Source organism: Schistocerca nitens, chromosome 4 (genome assembly GCF_023898315.1).
Source record: "Schistocerca nitens isolate TAMUIC-IGC-003100 chromosome 4, iqSchNite1.1, whole genome shotgun sequence".
Classification (NCBI taxonomy): domain Eukaryota; kingdom Metazoa; phylum Arthropoda; class Insecta; order Orthoptera; family Acrididae; genus Schistocerca; species Schistocerca nitens.
Genome location: NC_064617.1, coordinates 817,993,519 through 818,010,242, shown reverse-complemented (window position 1 = coordinate 818,010,242; position 16,724 = coordinate 817,993,519). Strand labels below are relative to the sequence as shown.

Below are 16,724 nucleotides of genomic sequence, written 5' to 3'. Positions count from 1 at the left end.
TTATAATGGACTTATCATGAAATACTACTTCTGTTGCACAAGCTTCAAAATGCTAATCTGAGTAAAAGTTATTACTAACAATATTCTTTAAATCAAAACAGTTTCTGATAAATGTGGCAACTCCTCTTTTCGCCATCGTTTCTCTACAGGAGTAAGAAGCTAACTTGAATCCTGCAACATTTAACATATCTGTACCAGTGGTCACATGACGTTCAGAGAGGAAGATTATATCAACTGGTTTACTCAACTTTAATTCTTCACACTCATTAAGCTTACGCCTCAGTCCTCGGATATTCTGATTCCATAAGGATAACTGATTTTGCGCACTGGCAGAATTACAACTGGATGAACCTAATGTTCCTGTCAATTTTTTAGTATCTCTAGTTTCAATCAGAGGCTTTCTGCGTGAATTGTGTACATTAAAATTTGCTATCTGGCTGCCTGTTTTATCAATGTAAATGTCATTTTCAGCCTGTCTCTGAACATATTTGGTTCTGCCCTCCCTACCCTAAAGAACTGCTGTTCTGTCACTTGTAATCACTGGTACTTTACCACTTGCGACAGTGCCCCCCCCCCCCCCCCCCCCCAAGTTATTTGCTTTTAGCCCACACAGTTTTCCCTTCCCGTTATTGTTTAGGTGAAGGCCATGCCTAGAATAGTCCCACCTGCTGGCTGAGTCAACAGGAACCACATCGATATGAGACTCCATACCTGATCCAAGCAGCCATTCCATCTCTAAATTACCTCTCCTAACAGAAGAGTTTAAATGAAGCCAGTCGTGGTGCCTCAGAACAGACACAAGCCCAATACCAGTATGCCCCATTGCTGAAGCTATCTTTACCAGGTCACTCTTGACTGAATAATTAGGGTTCCTATCTATGCTGTTGCTAGCCCCACCTACTATTACCATGGTTGTCTTCCTTTGTGAAGTCTTTGCAATGTGAACCTACATCCTATATCACCTGACCCAGACTTGCACTAAATTTAAAAAAACTTGTGACCTGGTAACCTGACCCTAGTTCATTTTTTCACAACATTTTCAGACTTCTTACTTTTCAGACACTTTTTGAAAGTTTGTTGTGTCCTGCCTACTCCCAAATCTACTTGTGGCTCGTAAGTTTCCAACTGTGACAGCAAATCAAACCTGTTTTCCACATCGACAACAAAACTGTCTGAGAATGTCTTATTCCTTTTTCTTCTATGACCTGTTGTCACTTCCCACTTCAATTTTCCCTTCTCCCCCCCCCCCCCCCCACCCTCTCTACAGCAAACCCTACACCAGTGAGTCTTGTTTATTTCCCCAATTCCCGAGCCGCTACAGTCACCCTCATGAGAGAAACTGCAACACCCCTCACACCACACCCCAGGACTAACAATCTTATGGCAAGTCATACACTTCTCACTCATGGCAAACAAATTTTAGCATTAGTCTAATTGCATTTGCAAAGGACTGAGTTTGTTAATATGCCGTCCTCCTCTCCATTTAGCAGACTGTTTGAGAACCAGCCTCACCAAAATATCATTCTGAACCTCTCCATATGAATAAGCACTGTCTTAAACACACAAGACAAATTTTCAGTATAAAATAAATTATACCCAATTTTTTTCCACATATATTTGCACTTGTGTCACCTGAACGCCAATTTAAATCTGACTCCTATTGTACCTATGTCACATTTAAGCCTTACACTTCTGATTAACTTTATTCTTATCCGTTTTTGTAAGACAGACTATTGCTCTTTATATTTCCAGTAACTGTGTTGTACCAAACACAGACACTGAAGTAATTTTGTTGTTTTTTTTTTTTTTGTTGTTGTTTTTTTTTTTTTTGTTTATACACACCCATTAAGCACATTCTAAAATTAGTGGGAGAACTGAGAAGAAAAATAATCAGGCAATGCCTGTTGCAGATGGAAAAAATAAGAAAAAGAGTAACTGTTTTTCTCTCAAAGCAGAAAACGGACAAGCTCATCAGGTAGCAAACCAGAGCTACTGAATATGTTAATTTATTTTTGACAAAACAATTGAACGGTTAGGTTGCAATAACAATAGTATTATGGAAAGGATAGATTGTTACTCTCTGTAAAGAAGACACAATGAGTTGCACACAGGTACAACACAAAAACTGTTATACATTGAGCTTCGTTAAATACTGAGCCGAAAGCTCAATGTGTAACAGTTATTTTGTTGTGCCTGTCTGTGACTCAATTTGTCTTAATTGATGAAAGGAAGAAATTTAAAAATGCAGCAAATGAAGCAGGTGAAAGGGAATACAAACGTTAAAAAAATGAGATTGACAGGAAGTGCAGAATCGCTAAGGCCAGTATTACACTATCAAATTTCTTTGTCAAAGATTTGACCAAAGATGTGATCAAATATTCCGTCAAATATATTTGACAAAGATCTTTGACTTAGCGCTAGAAGGGGTATTACACTGTCATCATATTTTTCGTCAAAGTTCAAGATGGCTGACAACAACAACTTGTTATTAACCGCAGCAGTTGCATGTACCACAATTGCACTGTGTGAACATGTGGAAGAGAAAGGGGGGGGGGGGGGGGGGGGACATACCTGGGTGAAGCCTGGGGTTCTGCGACGACACGATAAAAGCATTCAACAAAACTTGTTACATGAGCTAATAGTGGAGGACGTCAAGTCGTACATCAGTTACTTAAGAATGGATGAGCATACATTTCTGTATGTGCTCAATGAAGTGTATCCTCATATCACAAAGCACAATATTCACTTAAGAACTGCTACATCTGCAGAAGGCAGGGTCGCTGTAACACTCCGATTCCTTGCTACAGGAGAGGGTTGGGTTGGGTTAGATTAGGTTTCCAATCTTCTTAATCTATTTTTGTATTCAGCATGCCTCACGTTGTCAAGCGCCTCATCAGCTTCATACATCTCTATTAATTTTGTAGTTGTCGGCACAAACCAATTGTATTTACCGGCCATGTTTATAAAAACACTATAGACGACAGAATGCTGCAGCGATGCTAGCACTCCATGTGGTAACATGTCACATTGCAGTGAACAGAAGACAAGCGACTTCTTTGAACAAATCTGCAGCGAGGCCCTATATTTGATCAAATATTGGACGACATTTGACAAAGTTCCCTATTACACCATCAAATATCTTTGACAAAGATATTGGACAAAGATATTTGACAAACAAATTTGATAGTGTAATACCGGCCTAAGCAGGAATGGCTCGAAGACAAATGTAAGGATTTAGAAGCATATTTCACTAGGGGAAAGATAGACACTGCCTACAGGAAAACTGAAGAGGCCTTTGGTGACAAGAAGCGGCTGCATGAATATCAAGGGATCTGATGATAAACCAGTCCTAAGCAAAGTAGGGACAGCTGAAAAGTGGAAGGAGTACAAAGAGTGCCTATACAAGGGAGATGAAACTGAAAGCAATATTATAGAAAGTGAAGTGGAGGCAGATGAAGACGAGATGGGAGAATAATCTGACAAAGCTCTGAAAGACCTAAGCTGAAACAAGGCTCCGGGAGTAGACGGTGTTCTATCAGAACTACTGATAGTCTTGGGAGAGCCAGCCATGCAATACTCTTCCGTCTGGTGTACAGGATGTATGAGACAGGCGAAATACCCTCAACACACCAAGAAGAATGTAATAATTCCAATTACAAAGAAAGCTGCTGCCGAGAGGAGTGACAACTTCCGAACTATCAGTTTAATATGTCATGGCTGCAAAATACTAATACGAATTCTTTACAGAAGAAGAATGAAATAACTGGTAGAAGCCAACCTTGGGGAAGATCAGTTTGGATTCCATAGAAATGTTGGAGCATGTGAGGCAATACTGACCAAATGACTTACCGTAGAAGACTGGTTGAGAAAACGCCAACCTATATTTGTAGCATTTGTAGACTTGGAGAAAGTTTTTGACAATGTTAACAGGAATATTCTCTTCGAAATTGTGAAGGTAGCAGAAGCAAAATACAAGGCGAGAAGGACTATTTACAACTTGTACAGAAACCAGACAGCAGTTATAAGATTTGAGGGGCACGAAAGGAAGGCACCGCTTGAAAAGGGAGTGAGGCAGGGTTGTAGCCCATCTCTGACATTGTTCAATACGAACAATGAACAAGCAGTAAAGGAAACCAAAGAAAAATCTGGAATACGAATTAAAGTTCAGGGACAACAAATGAAAACATTGAAGGTTTCTGATGAAATTATAATTCTATCAGAGACAGCAAAAGACTTAAAAGAGCAGTTGAACATAATGGACAGGGTCCTGAAGGGAGGATATAAGATGAACATAAGCAAAAAAACGATAATGGAAAGCAGTCGAATGAAATCAGGTGATGTTGAGGGAATTAGTATAGGAAATGAGACACTTAAAGTAGTAAATGAGGTTTTCTATTCTGGGCAGTACAGTAATTGATGATGGCTCAAATAAAGAGGATATAAAATGTACAACACTGAAGTAGAGAGGATATAAAATCTAGACTGGCGATGACAAGAAGAGCTTTTCTGAAGAAGAGAAATTTATTAACATCAAGTGCCTGTAACAAGTTGAGCAACAGTGCTTTCTATTAGCGCTTGGAGTCTGGTACTTTCTCAACACAGCTATGGCAATTTACAACTGTTGTACCGATGGTTCCTGTATCTACGGTCTTCCTGTGTTCGGCCTGCACCCTTTGTAGCTGAAGCCCTTCTTGTGTTTTCCTGAGACCCTGTAACCTAAATAACAGCCTAGTCCACACCACACAGCCCCTGCTACCCATGTAGCCGCCTCCTGCATACAGTGGACACCTGAACCATTCAGCGGAACCCGAAACCCAACCACCCTTTGGCGCAAGTTGAGGAATCTGCAGCCTGCACAGTCGCAGAACCGTCTGAGCCTCTGATTCAGACCCTCCACTTGGCTCTGTACCACAGGTCTGCAATCGATCCTGTCGACTATGCTGCAAATGGTCAGCTCTGCTTTCATCTCGCAGGTAACACTGGCAGCCTTTACCACTTTTGTCTGCCGCTCGAAACCAGAGAGAATCTCTTATGATCCAAAGTGACACACATTACTGGTACCAACATGTGTAACCATCTGCAGTTGGCTGCACTCTGTGCTCTTCATGGCATCCGGGAGGATCCGTTCCACATCTGGAATGGCTCCACCCAGTATGCACACTGAGTGCACATTGATTTTCTTTCCCTTCTTGGCAGCCATGTCCCTAAGGGGTCCCATAACGCACCTAACGTTGGAGCTCCCAACCAGCAATAATCTCACCCTCTGTAACTGTCTGTATCTTGCAGGCTGAGAGGTTTCCTCTGAAACAGGACAGGTGACAGCATCTAGCTCAGCGACAGTCTCAGCCACAGACAGCACCTAGAACCTATCGGTCAGACAAACTGGGGAAGCCTCGTGTGCGGCTGCCTGGAGAGTCTTTCGCCGCCTGCTACACCGTGGGGCAACTCCACACTCTACCACAGGTGAGGGGTCAACCTCAGTGCGAGCAGTAACTGGGCTGCCCGCTGGTGAGGACCGATTGGAGGACTCAGATGTGCTGGATGTCCGTTGGATCCCCACGGCCGGCCTGCCCACAACAGTGGTGCCCATCCAATGCAGCCTCAAGCTGTGTAACCGAAGCCATCATGCCTGAAGCTGAGAGCTAAGTGTCACCAACTCGGCTCGCACCTGCACACAACAATCGCAGTCCCTGTCCATACTAAAGACAGTGGAAAACTAAACTATGCAGATAAATACTGACTGAAGCGCAGGAATAATTCGCCCCTGAATAGGAACTTGTAATGTGTCACAAAATCAATTTACTTTCCGACGCAAACGAAAACGTGAGCACCGTGGCTATTATATATTAAATAAACAAGCAGAAACACATGAAGCTAAACTATTAAAGCACACAGATGATCTCATAAAATTCACTCCCGGTTAGGAATCTGTAAAAGTCACAAAATCGGTTACTCACCTGTTGCTGATTGTGTCTCAGCTGGCTACTGCTACTGAAATAAACAATCACAGTGCTCTGTTTCACTGCCAAAAATATGTTTACATGACATCTTATGTCCTTTACTGTGATCGGGTGATGGAAGCAAAGCGACCAGCCATTTATCTGTGTGTTTGTGAAGCTAAAGTACCACACTTGGTGGATTCTGTAATTGTACTTGCACACTACAATTGCTGGGCAAAACTATTGGGAAATATGACATCACCAGATATACTTTAAACTTGCTTCATTATTGTGACAAAACCATTTTTTTCTGATGAAATGGTGATGAATGGAGGGGCATGTTTTAGGCAATTGTGAGGGAAATGTTGAAACACAATGGGTTGCACCTTCAAACTAGGCTAACACTTAAAGCCTTACATCCATGCAAGTCTGTATTCAGTCATACGATCTTGTTTCAACCAGAGGATGAGGATGATGATGATATCTGTTAATACTGATGTGGCAAAGAAACAGTTATACCAGTAATGGCAGGATTCAACAGTGTATACACTCTGAAAGGATACAAATCCTTTCATTATTTATTGAAAAAGCAACTTCTCATGCTTAAAAGAAATTTGGACACCGTCAAATGTCTGGTGTTTTGCTGAAGACAGTTTACTTCCATGTTCAAATATAGACACCAGGTGGCTGTTCTGTATTGACAGATCAATGGCAAAATGTGCCAGATGAGAACCTTGGGAAGTTGGGACAATGTTCAAATAATGCAAATAAATGTCATTTATTATGTCAGAAAGTGCAATGTAACTGATAGGCATATTTTCATTTTCAACATAACATTGAAAAACAATTAAATAAGACCAAAATAAGGAGTATATGGTGCTTCAAAAAATAGCCATCAGAAACTAGTAGAAAAATTGGCAAAAAAGTAATGCTGAAAATGACTATAAAATATTACAATTTTATCATGTCCCTATTTATACCTCTTACACTTAGTTCACGTTTGCCCTCCTCCAATCCTCGATGAATTTAACAGAACATAGAAGGACAACAATTATTCTTTAGTTCAGCTTTTTAATTCTCAGACAGCATCAGCAGCACTATAAGATTGTTCCCTAACTATGCTGTTGAGCACAGGAAAGTATTTTCACTGGCCAATTGTAAAAAATTTCAGAAAGACAATAACAAAATTTCCCCTTGGTATTATGAATGGCAGCTCTTATTAAATACAAATAAATGTAAGATAATGCTTACAACAAAGGAAAAGAACCTGGTTATAAAATTAGTGGTGAACATCTTGTGCATGTCAAATTGTGTAATAATTTGGAGGTAATAATAAGACAGGATATAGAATGGAAAGATGTCATAAAATCAGTATTAGGGAAAGTGAACGTAAGTCTTAGATTTGTTCGAAGGGTTCTGGGAAAATGCAATGCATCTATAAAGAGCAATGCATACAATACGCTACTGCAACCAATTCTTGAGTACTGTTGTAGTGTTTGAAGTCCTTATGAAGTAGCCACAATAAAACATCTAACAAATTCCAAGACATGCTGGTAGGATTGCAATAGGGCAGCATTGCCTGTACAAAAGTGTAACAGAAATTCTAGGGGAACCAAATGGAAATCCTTCTAAGAAACGCACTCATGACAGTAGCATATGAACAGTCAGCTAGCTTTGCCATTTGTGAGCTGCTCATTCCCAAATGGCAAATCATAGCACTTCACCCATTTTGAAAGTTGCTTACGCATTGGATTTTGGGCATTTGCTGTCTGTAGCGTTGCACGAATCCTCTCCCATGTGTGTCTACTTCGATTACATACTTTCCTTACCATGCCACATGTCCCGTCACCACCAGGTGACAATCTAATGGGTAATAGTGGTCATAATGTTTTGGCTATCAATGTTCAGTGAAACCCATATTTCTCTAGCAATAAAAAACAGCCTTTGGTGCTATGTGAACAACATCATAGCTGCATGACAACCCAAAGGCAATAACGAAGTTTGCTGATAGGCCAAACTGGAAGAAAATAAGAGATTTGAAAATCATTTTGCAAGTGTGCCCATCAACTCCTTGAAACTGAAGGCCTTGATGTTACCAATACCTGTTCAAAAGTATTATTATCTAATGAAAACACAAACAAATGTGGATTTAATCAGTGAAATTTCCTAAATATACATTTTCAGACTTCCGATACATGTTATTACCACATGTCTACAGCATACTTTAGCTTCTTGCATTAGCTAATTTATGCTGCTAGTTGTTAATAGCCGTATAACCAGTGTAACAGAAGTTTTAAATAGTCTTAACATTACTTGAAGAACAAAAATAAAGTACTCGTGCACATTCAGCACTAATGAAATATGTTCATTAATATAAACATCATGTCTACCTCTTCCGCCCTGTCAGAACACTGCATTGCATGTATACTTTGTTTTGTATTTGTAATTTAAATTTATAAAAATGTAAGTGTTCGTTTGTTCAAAATCTTAAATTTCACGAAGTTCTTCCTGAGTGCTTCAAAATTTTGACGCAACGTTGCATACAAATATTCACTTTTTATAAAACTATTTTTAATGTATGTAATACATAAATAAATAAGTACACAAGTAGAGGGGAAACATTATTACCTATCGTCTCGAAAATTTCTTGACCAATTTACTTAAATTTTTTGAAAGTTACTGTAAGAAATGTATGGACACATATATATAGGGCAAAGCTCTTAGAAAAAGGAAAGTTTTATTTATGGTTTATTGGCTTACAGAGGGTGGAAGGAAATGGACATAAAATGCGGAAAGAACAAGATGGACAGGGGGGGAGGGCGGCCAAGACAATATGGAGAAAGTGGGGAGGATGTGATGGACAGAGAGAGGGGAGGAGGAGGTGATGGACAGAGAGAGGGGAGGAGCAGGAGGAGGAGGAGGAGGAGGAGGTGATCGACAGATACTGGGCAGGAAGAGGTGATCGACAGATAGAGGGCAGGAAGAGGTGATCAACAGAGAGAGGGGAAGAAGTGGTGATGGACAGAGAGACAGGAGCTTTCTCTTTACTTTCTTTTCCATTTAACCAAACTGAGCCACCCACCGTGTGACTGTGAACAGGTAGTATTTAATAAGAAGTTTTGTGGTGAGTCACTAACCTACACTGAGTTTTAGTAATGGTTGTGCTCAGTAATTTTGCATTATAAGTATCTATATGAATTTAAGTAATAGTCAATAAAAGTGTCATCCAATTAATACATAAGGAATCTTTTGCTATGGAGTCTTACCAGTAAATGTTTGTGAATATTTCTCAAATCTCATCCAGTACTGCCCACTACAATCTATTTTTTCTTCTCATCCCACCCGGTAAGTCTCCTCTAGTCAGGGGTTCTGGGCAACTTTCCCACAACGCTAACCAGTTCCTAATCTTGCCAGTTCTTTCCCTTCTGCCAAAAGAATGAGCCACAGGCTCTGAAAGACTGCACATTTCATCAACTTCTATTTGTGTTTTCTCCAACTACCACATGGTGAGTAGATTCTTTTATCTGTCAAATTGTAATGGTAATTAGAACTTATATATAATTATACATTAAAAAAACAGATTACTGATTCAGGGTGTATACGTGGACATGGAAAATAAAATTCCCGGAATTCCCGGTTAAAAATACACTTCCTCCTGGATGAAAACACACTTTTTCCGTGTTATTAAGTGACAGTATATTTTCCCTCGGAACTGTAAAACTTATCAATCCTTTGAATGGTTATGTTTTTATACACGGGCATAGAATTTCCCAGCACTTTAGAAAACGAAACTCAGGGAAGAAAACCCCTTTTGGAAAGATTTTTGATGATCAGCAACATGTACTCCGCATATTTTCGTATTACGAAAGTATAAATTCGAATTCCACCAAACACCGCATGTTACTTTCCGAACCATTGTAATCAAGATTGAGATACACTTTTGTAAGCCAGTCATAGCTCATGTCACGTGATGCCGCCAGTCGATGACAGAGGTTATTCAGACCACATGATACGTGATGTAGTCAGCTAATAGCAACAGCACTGTTAAGTAGCGCGTATACACAAACAGGAAAAGTTAATGTTTTAAATTAATATACATAGTGTTGCTACAAGAAAAGAAAAGAAAAGCTTTCACATATAATATTGGTCTCTAAGGTTAATAAGCTACAAGAGAAGCTAAGCTTTCACATGTAACATTGATCTTCATTGCGCGTGTTACACTTTAACATATATCAAACAAATGTGCCAGTAAAATTTTTAGCCGAGTCCAGTGATTTGTCCTCGAAGTTTTCCACAAATAATTTAGCTACCGCAGAGGGGAGAGAGCTTCCCGTAGCACTACATCAATTTGCTCGTAATAACGACGTGAATGTCTGATCTTCTGGGTTCGAAATAGCTCGTCATCAAACGCTCTGTGATTTAAGAAATTCATCGTACATTCTCGCCCACAGTCGAGCTTGCGTGAAAGAAAATTTACTTTGAAAGTAACGCTTTTCAAACCACCAGTTGCAATATTTTCTCGCGACCTGTTAGAAACAGGTTCATTTCAGTACTCGTCAGAGAGCGCCCGATAACGGGCGCCCCCGCGCTTTGGCCGTTGCTATGACGCAGGAAGCCTGTATGTACGTACATGTAAAACATTAAAAGATCTTACATTATGTCATAAAAGAAACAAGCCATCAAAGGATACTCCAAGAGCATCGGAATTTCGTGAACTACACTAAAATGGCACATCTGAAGTGTATATTTAAAGAGCACATTCGTATGTCCAGATTCCCAATGAAGTAGGCCTCGATCTGATATTAAGCTTTTCAGTGTGGGTTTCGGGATGTAAATTTTCTTGGAGTACCAGTACTGTATGAACTCATTTTTGATTCTTTATTAGGGCATAATGCCATACGTGCTAGAAGAGGAACACATGCACTTAAAATGCAGCGAGCAGTTGAAACTAGCCAATAGTGTGGAACTAAAAACTTCGTTTCAAACAGATTGACTGCCTCAGCGTAAAAAGGTTAATAAAATCCGAATTTCTTTAGCAAACTGACAAAAATAACCCCAGTGTTCTACAAGATGATTAATGCATGACTGTCATGAAAGTGGAAATAAAATAAAATCTGAAACTAATAACATATTAGCCTTCCGTAATTATGTGAATGTTCCCGGCCACAGAAATCTGTTTTGTTTTCATTTGAAGTGAGACCAGTAAACGAAGAGGAAACAGCAAAATCACTAAATGTAAACATGGGTCACGTGGAGACTACACACTTCCCCACTATAACTCAGACTGCTCTGCGCATCAGCCCCGGATCTACGATATTTCCGAACCAGGGCAATACTAAGATAATGGCATCCCCCCCCCCTCCTGTCCCCCTCCCTCAAGCGTTTGAGATACGACGTAAAAAATTTTAAAAAATCGAATTTTCGATAATATGTTCCTTTTGTAGCAGCGCACATCTTTCTCGACAATCTAATACATAAAACATACATATTCGAGGAAATAAAACATATTATTTGGTCTTAAGTGTGCCAGAGTACAGTGCCACCCCTCTTCACACAGCAGCATTCTACTATCGCACGTCACTGTATTTCGCTCCGTGGAATTGAAACTTGTGTATTTTGTACTGGATGCCATCAAACTATATTCAAGACAGTGGAAATTAAAATGTCCTGTGGTGCCTCCCCTGCTCCCAGTCACCCGGTTTCACATCCTGCCCTTTTTTTAAAAAAAAAGACTCGCATTTTGTAATCGGGAGAAGAACAACTCGTCAGAAAATTTGCACTCTTTATTGCCTGTTAGGTAATTAATTTCTATTTTGGGTGACATAAAATTAAATATAGGATACACAAAACCAGTAAAGATAAGAGACAAGCAAGACAGTACACATTTCTTCAATCCTTAGCTCCTAGCATTCTATTCTCTCTAATCTTGCTACAGCTTTACATGGCGTGCTTTCCTTTCTGCGAAAGCATCTGTTACCTCATCAAAGTTTGTCAAACGTTTTGCTACATGAAAAATCAAAATATCATTGTTTAATACTGTGTAAGCTCTTAATACAAATTGTACCCAAGACTGGTACGGTTTCTCGATCTGATTATGTCTATTTTGTAACTGTCTGCTAGATAAAACAAAATAGGCCTTTCTAACACTGCCGAAATTGTAACACACATCAAATAAACGAGACTGTTTTGGCACAAATGGTCATTTTTATAACATGACATAATATAATTCACGAAGACCGATATATAATGCGTATTAGGCCTACTACAAGCAAAAAGCTTTATGTTAGAAAATAGTTTCACATTTCATTCATACGCTCCAGTTTCTCGAGCATGAGATCAAAAAGAAGTAGTAAGAGATTTTTATATATATTTGGAATTGTCATATTCTTACAAAATTTCCTCGTTCTAACAAACAATCTTGTCATGACTAATTCTGGAACTATTCCTGCCTTTGTCAAAACTTATTTGCCGGTTAACTTCACTAACCCTGCCAGAATCACTGGTTTACTTATCCCTGATTATTCTCCGGTTAGGCGTTGTTATGTTCGTACGCGCTACTTCCAGAACAGAACTTAAGCGGCTGCTAGATGGGGACTGTACAACTGGCCCTTACTAATGCAGCGATCTGGCCAAAGATTTTCTGACAAAATTTCATTTTCTCGGATACACCGAGAAGATAATGTGTAATCATTCTTACCTGTTATTCCTGTTAGTCGTTTATTTCTACTCGGGAAGTCTGAATCTATGTATTTCCCTAGTAATTATAACAATGCTGATCATTCGCAAACCCAATCAACAACATAATCAGACCGCAATTGGCGTTCACTCGTTCGGCTTTACTCCGATCAGCTCGTATAGCCTGGTCCTATTTTGCCTGCGGGAAAGTCTATTTCTAGATGAAACTAGGATTACCCTGATGGCCCCGGCGGAGGTTCGTGTCCTCCCTCGGGCATGAGTGTGTGTGTTGTCCTTAGGATAATTTAGGTTAAGTAGTGTGTAAGCTTAGGGACAGATGACCTTAGCAGTTAAGTCCCATAAGATTTCACACACATTTGAACATTTTTGATTACCCTGATAGACATCACGTACACTATGCAAGCATTCAAAAAGCAACTTATGATTCATTCAGAAAGCAACTTACAGAGTGTGTTCAAAAACCAACAAGGATGCGTTTCAAAATCATATGAATAATCGATAGACCAACGTGCGCTGGATGCTAGGCGCTTTGTGAAACAAGGTTTCTTTCTCCTCAAGAATACACTATTGTCGCCTGGGTCAGATACCTCAGTTTGCGCCACCCCCACTCATAGATCCGGGCCTGCTGCGCATGCGTGAATCTGGCAGCTTGGGCGTGGCAGTAAATTTTTTTCCAGTTGCATCTAGCTGGTTGCTGCGACTGCTTACACAGCCAACAGCCACATTTCTGTAGCCAGAAGGGGGAGGAGATGCAACTCATACGCCACTCAACTGCACATGCGCATGAGCGCGCTCATAACTGCTAAAATGAATCTAATATAAACAATTGTGACGTCACGCTCATCAGAGGCAATTTGTTGGTACGAAGTACTGCATAGTCTTTCTAAAGCCTTTGACACATTTTGCTGTTGGCAAACGCTTGTGTGAGCACTGTGTTTTGTTGTTTTATATGGCACATTTCCTTTGCAGTTTATGTTTTATTTTCATATTTTTTCTCGTTGACGTTTCATTGTTGCAGTATTATTCTGCAGTAGCGTGATACAGTAATATCCTTTGTTAGAGTATCGATCCTTACCAGTCAAAATTACAAAAATTTAACTGAAAATTAAAACAATGAAAAATTCCCGGAATTCTGAAAAATTCCGGGTTTCCTCCCGGATGAAAAAAATTCCCGGGTTTTTCCCGGATCTCCCGGTTGTCCCGGGTCGTATACACCCTGTGATTTTTAGCACATCTAGTGGCAACTGTAGTCTGCAAAAAATCTACACATACATAATATTAAAAACAAGGATAATGCCCAAATTTATAAAAAAGGATTGTTTGGTGTATGTGATCACTGGTTCCACTAGCTCTTATACATGTTACTATTTTAACAAAACTGCTAAAAGATACAAAATGAAAATGTTGGCAAAATGTCCAAATGTAGGATTACAATAACCATGACTTTAATTTTTTATCTCACCCTTTCCATAGGTACTTCAGCTGTATCTCCAAAATCAATAAAATTATTTGTCACATGATCCTGATGGATTTCCATTATAACAGCACGATACCAACACACTCCATCTGGTGTTGCTAAGCACATTTTTCCTTGTTGCAGCATGCTAGAAGGTAGTTTGCCTGCAGTCTGGAATAGCAGAAAAATGTGTGATACAAATATGCTCAGAAAAACTGCACAAATACACAATCTGACTATGAAACAAATTAAATGTAGACAATCTAACATACAGGAAAAAGGTTTACCATTTATTGATGGCACACCTGATGCAAGATATTTATAGAGTAAATATCTCCTAATTACAGCATTAGTGATTAGCGAACAGTATTTTTTGTTCTTTTCTAATCATGTTCACTTTCATTACATTTGTCACACTTCTGCTTCATGTATGGATAGAAATATTGCAAATTCCTGGATGTAACTACACCTACAATAAGAGAAAGTTAACCATTCATCTATAGCAAATCAGTGTGAGGAGCACAGAAACATGTAACAGGAAACAGTGTCTTTGAAGCACTAGCTCTTTATATAGCAGAAAAAAAAAATTGCACGCCCCCCCCCCCCCACACACACACACAAAAGAGCAACTATAAGCACAACCTCACAGAGTACTATAGGTATACTCCCATGGGCAAGGATTATTGATAATTAACGAAAGCTGTTGCCTGGGCTCATGGAGGTAGGGACGGGGAAGAGAAGGATACAATGGTGTGTTATGGGGCTTTGGACAGATTACTTCTAGGAGCACAAACAAGACAATAATAGTACAGAGGATAGAGCAAAAAGGGATGTGGAAGGAGGAGGAGAGTGGAGAAAGGGGGAAGGGAAAGAGAGAAGGAAGGGGGAGAAAAGATGATGATGGAAAGGGAGAGGGGTTGAGAAATATAGGGAGAGTTGAGAGGAGGAGACGGAGTGGGGAGAGGGGGCGGGGGCGAAGGGAAGAGGGGGGCGGGGGCGAAGGGAAGAGGGGGGCGGGGGCGAAGGGAAGAGGGGGGCGGGGGCGAATGGAAGAGGGGGGCGGGGGCGAAGGGAAGAGGGGGGCGGGGGCGAAGGGAAGAGGGGGCGGGGGCGAAGGGAAGAGGGGGCGGGGGCGAAGGGAAGAGGGGGGCGGGGCGAAGGGAAGAGGGGGCGGGGGCGAAGGGAAGAGGGGGCGGGGGCGAAGGGAAGAGGGGGGCGGGGGCGAAGGGAAGAGGGGGCGGGGCGAGGAGAAGAGAAGAGAAGAGAAGAGGGGGGCGGGGCGAGGAGAAGAGAAGAGGGGGGCGGGGCGAGGAGAAGAGAAGAGAAGAGAAGAGGGGGGCGGGGCGAGGAGAAGAGAAGAGAAGAGGGGGGCGGGGCGAGGAGAAGAGAAGAGAAGAGGGGGGCGGGGCGAGGAGAAGAGAAGAGGGGGGCGGGGCGAGGAGAAGAGAAGAGAAGAGGGGGGCGGGGCGAGGAGAAGAGAAGAGAAGAGGGGGGCGGGGCGAGGAGAAGAGAAGAGAAGAGGGGGGCGGGGCGAGGAGAAGAGAAGAGAAGAGGGGGGCGGGGCGAGGAGAAGAGAAGAGAAGAGGGGGGCGGGGCGAGGAGAAGAGAAGAGAAGAGGGGGGCGGGGCGAGGAGAAGAGAAGAGGGGGGCGGGGCGAGGAGAAGAGAAGAGAAGAGAAGAGGGGGCGGGGCGAGGAGAAGAGAAGAGAAGAGGGGGGCGGGGCGAGGAGAAGAGAAGAGAAGAGGGGGGCGGGGCGAGGAGAAGAGAAGAGAAGAGGGGGGCGGGGCGAGGAGAAGAGAAGAGAAGAGGGGGCGGGGCGAGGAGAAGAGAAGAGAAGAGGGGGGCGGGGCGAGGAGAAGAGAAGAGGGGGGGCGGGGCGAGGAGAAGAGAAGAGGGGGGCGGGGCGAGGAGAAGAGAAGAGGGGGGGCGGGGCGAGGAGAAGAGAAGAGGGGGCAGGGCGAAGAGAAGAGGGGGTGGGGAGGATAGAAGGGAGTGGGGCGAAGAGAAGAGGGGGTGGGGAGGATAGAAGGGGGTGGGGCGAAGAGAAGAGGGGGTGGGGAGGATAGAAGGGGGTGGGGCGAAGAGAAGAGGGGGTGGGCGAAGAGAAGAGGGGGTGGGCGAAGAGAAGAGGGGGTGGGCGAAGAGAAGAGGGGGTGGGCGAAGAGAAGAGGGGGTGGGCGAAGAGAAGAGGGGGTGGGGCGAAGAGAAGAGGGGGTGGGGCGAAGAGAAGAGGGGGTGGGGCGAAGAGAAGAGGGGGTGGGGTGAAGAGAAGAGGGGGTGGGGCGAAGAGAAGAGGGGGTGGGGCGAAGAGAAGAGGGGGTGGGGCGAAGAGAAGAGGGGGTGAGGGGATAGAAGAGGGGGTGGGGGATAGAAGAGGGGGGTGGGGGATAGAAGAGGGGGGTGGGGGATAGAAGAGGGGGGTGGGGGATAGAAGAGGGGGGTGGGGGATAGAAGAGGGGGGTGGGGGATAGAAGAGGGGGGTGGGGGATAGAAGAGGGGGGTGGGGGATAGAAGAGGGGGTGGGGGATAGAAGAGGGGGTGGGGTATAGAAGAGGGGGTGGGGGGATAGAAGAGGGGGTGGGGGGATAGAAGAGGGGGTGGGGGGATAGAAGAGGGGGTGGGGGGATAGAAGA

At 42.5% G+C, this 16,724-nt stretch overlaps 1 protein-coding gene across 1 annotated transcript in view; it reads right to left on the bottom strand.

The window, feature by feature from the left end:
* Positions 1–16,724, bottom strand: part of LOC126253238 (uncharacterized) — a 176,173-nt gene that overhangs the window by 32,525 nt on the left and 126,924 nt on the right. The window contains exon 9 of the mRNA XM_049954425.1: positions 14,098–14,262. Within this exon, the coding sequence (XP_049810382.1) occupies positions 14,098–14,262 (165 nt within the window). The remainder of the gene's footprint in view (positions 1–14,097; positions 14,263–16,724) is intronic.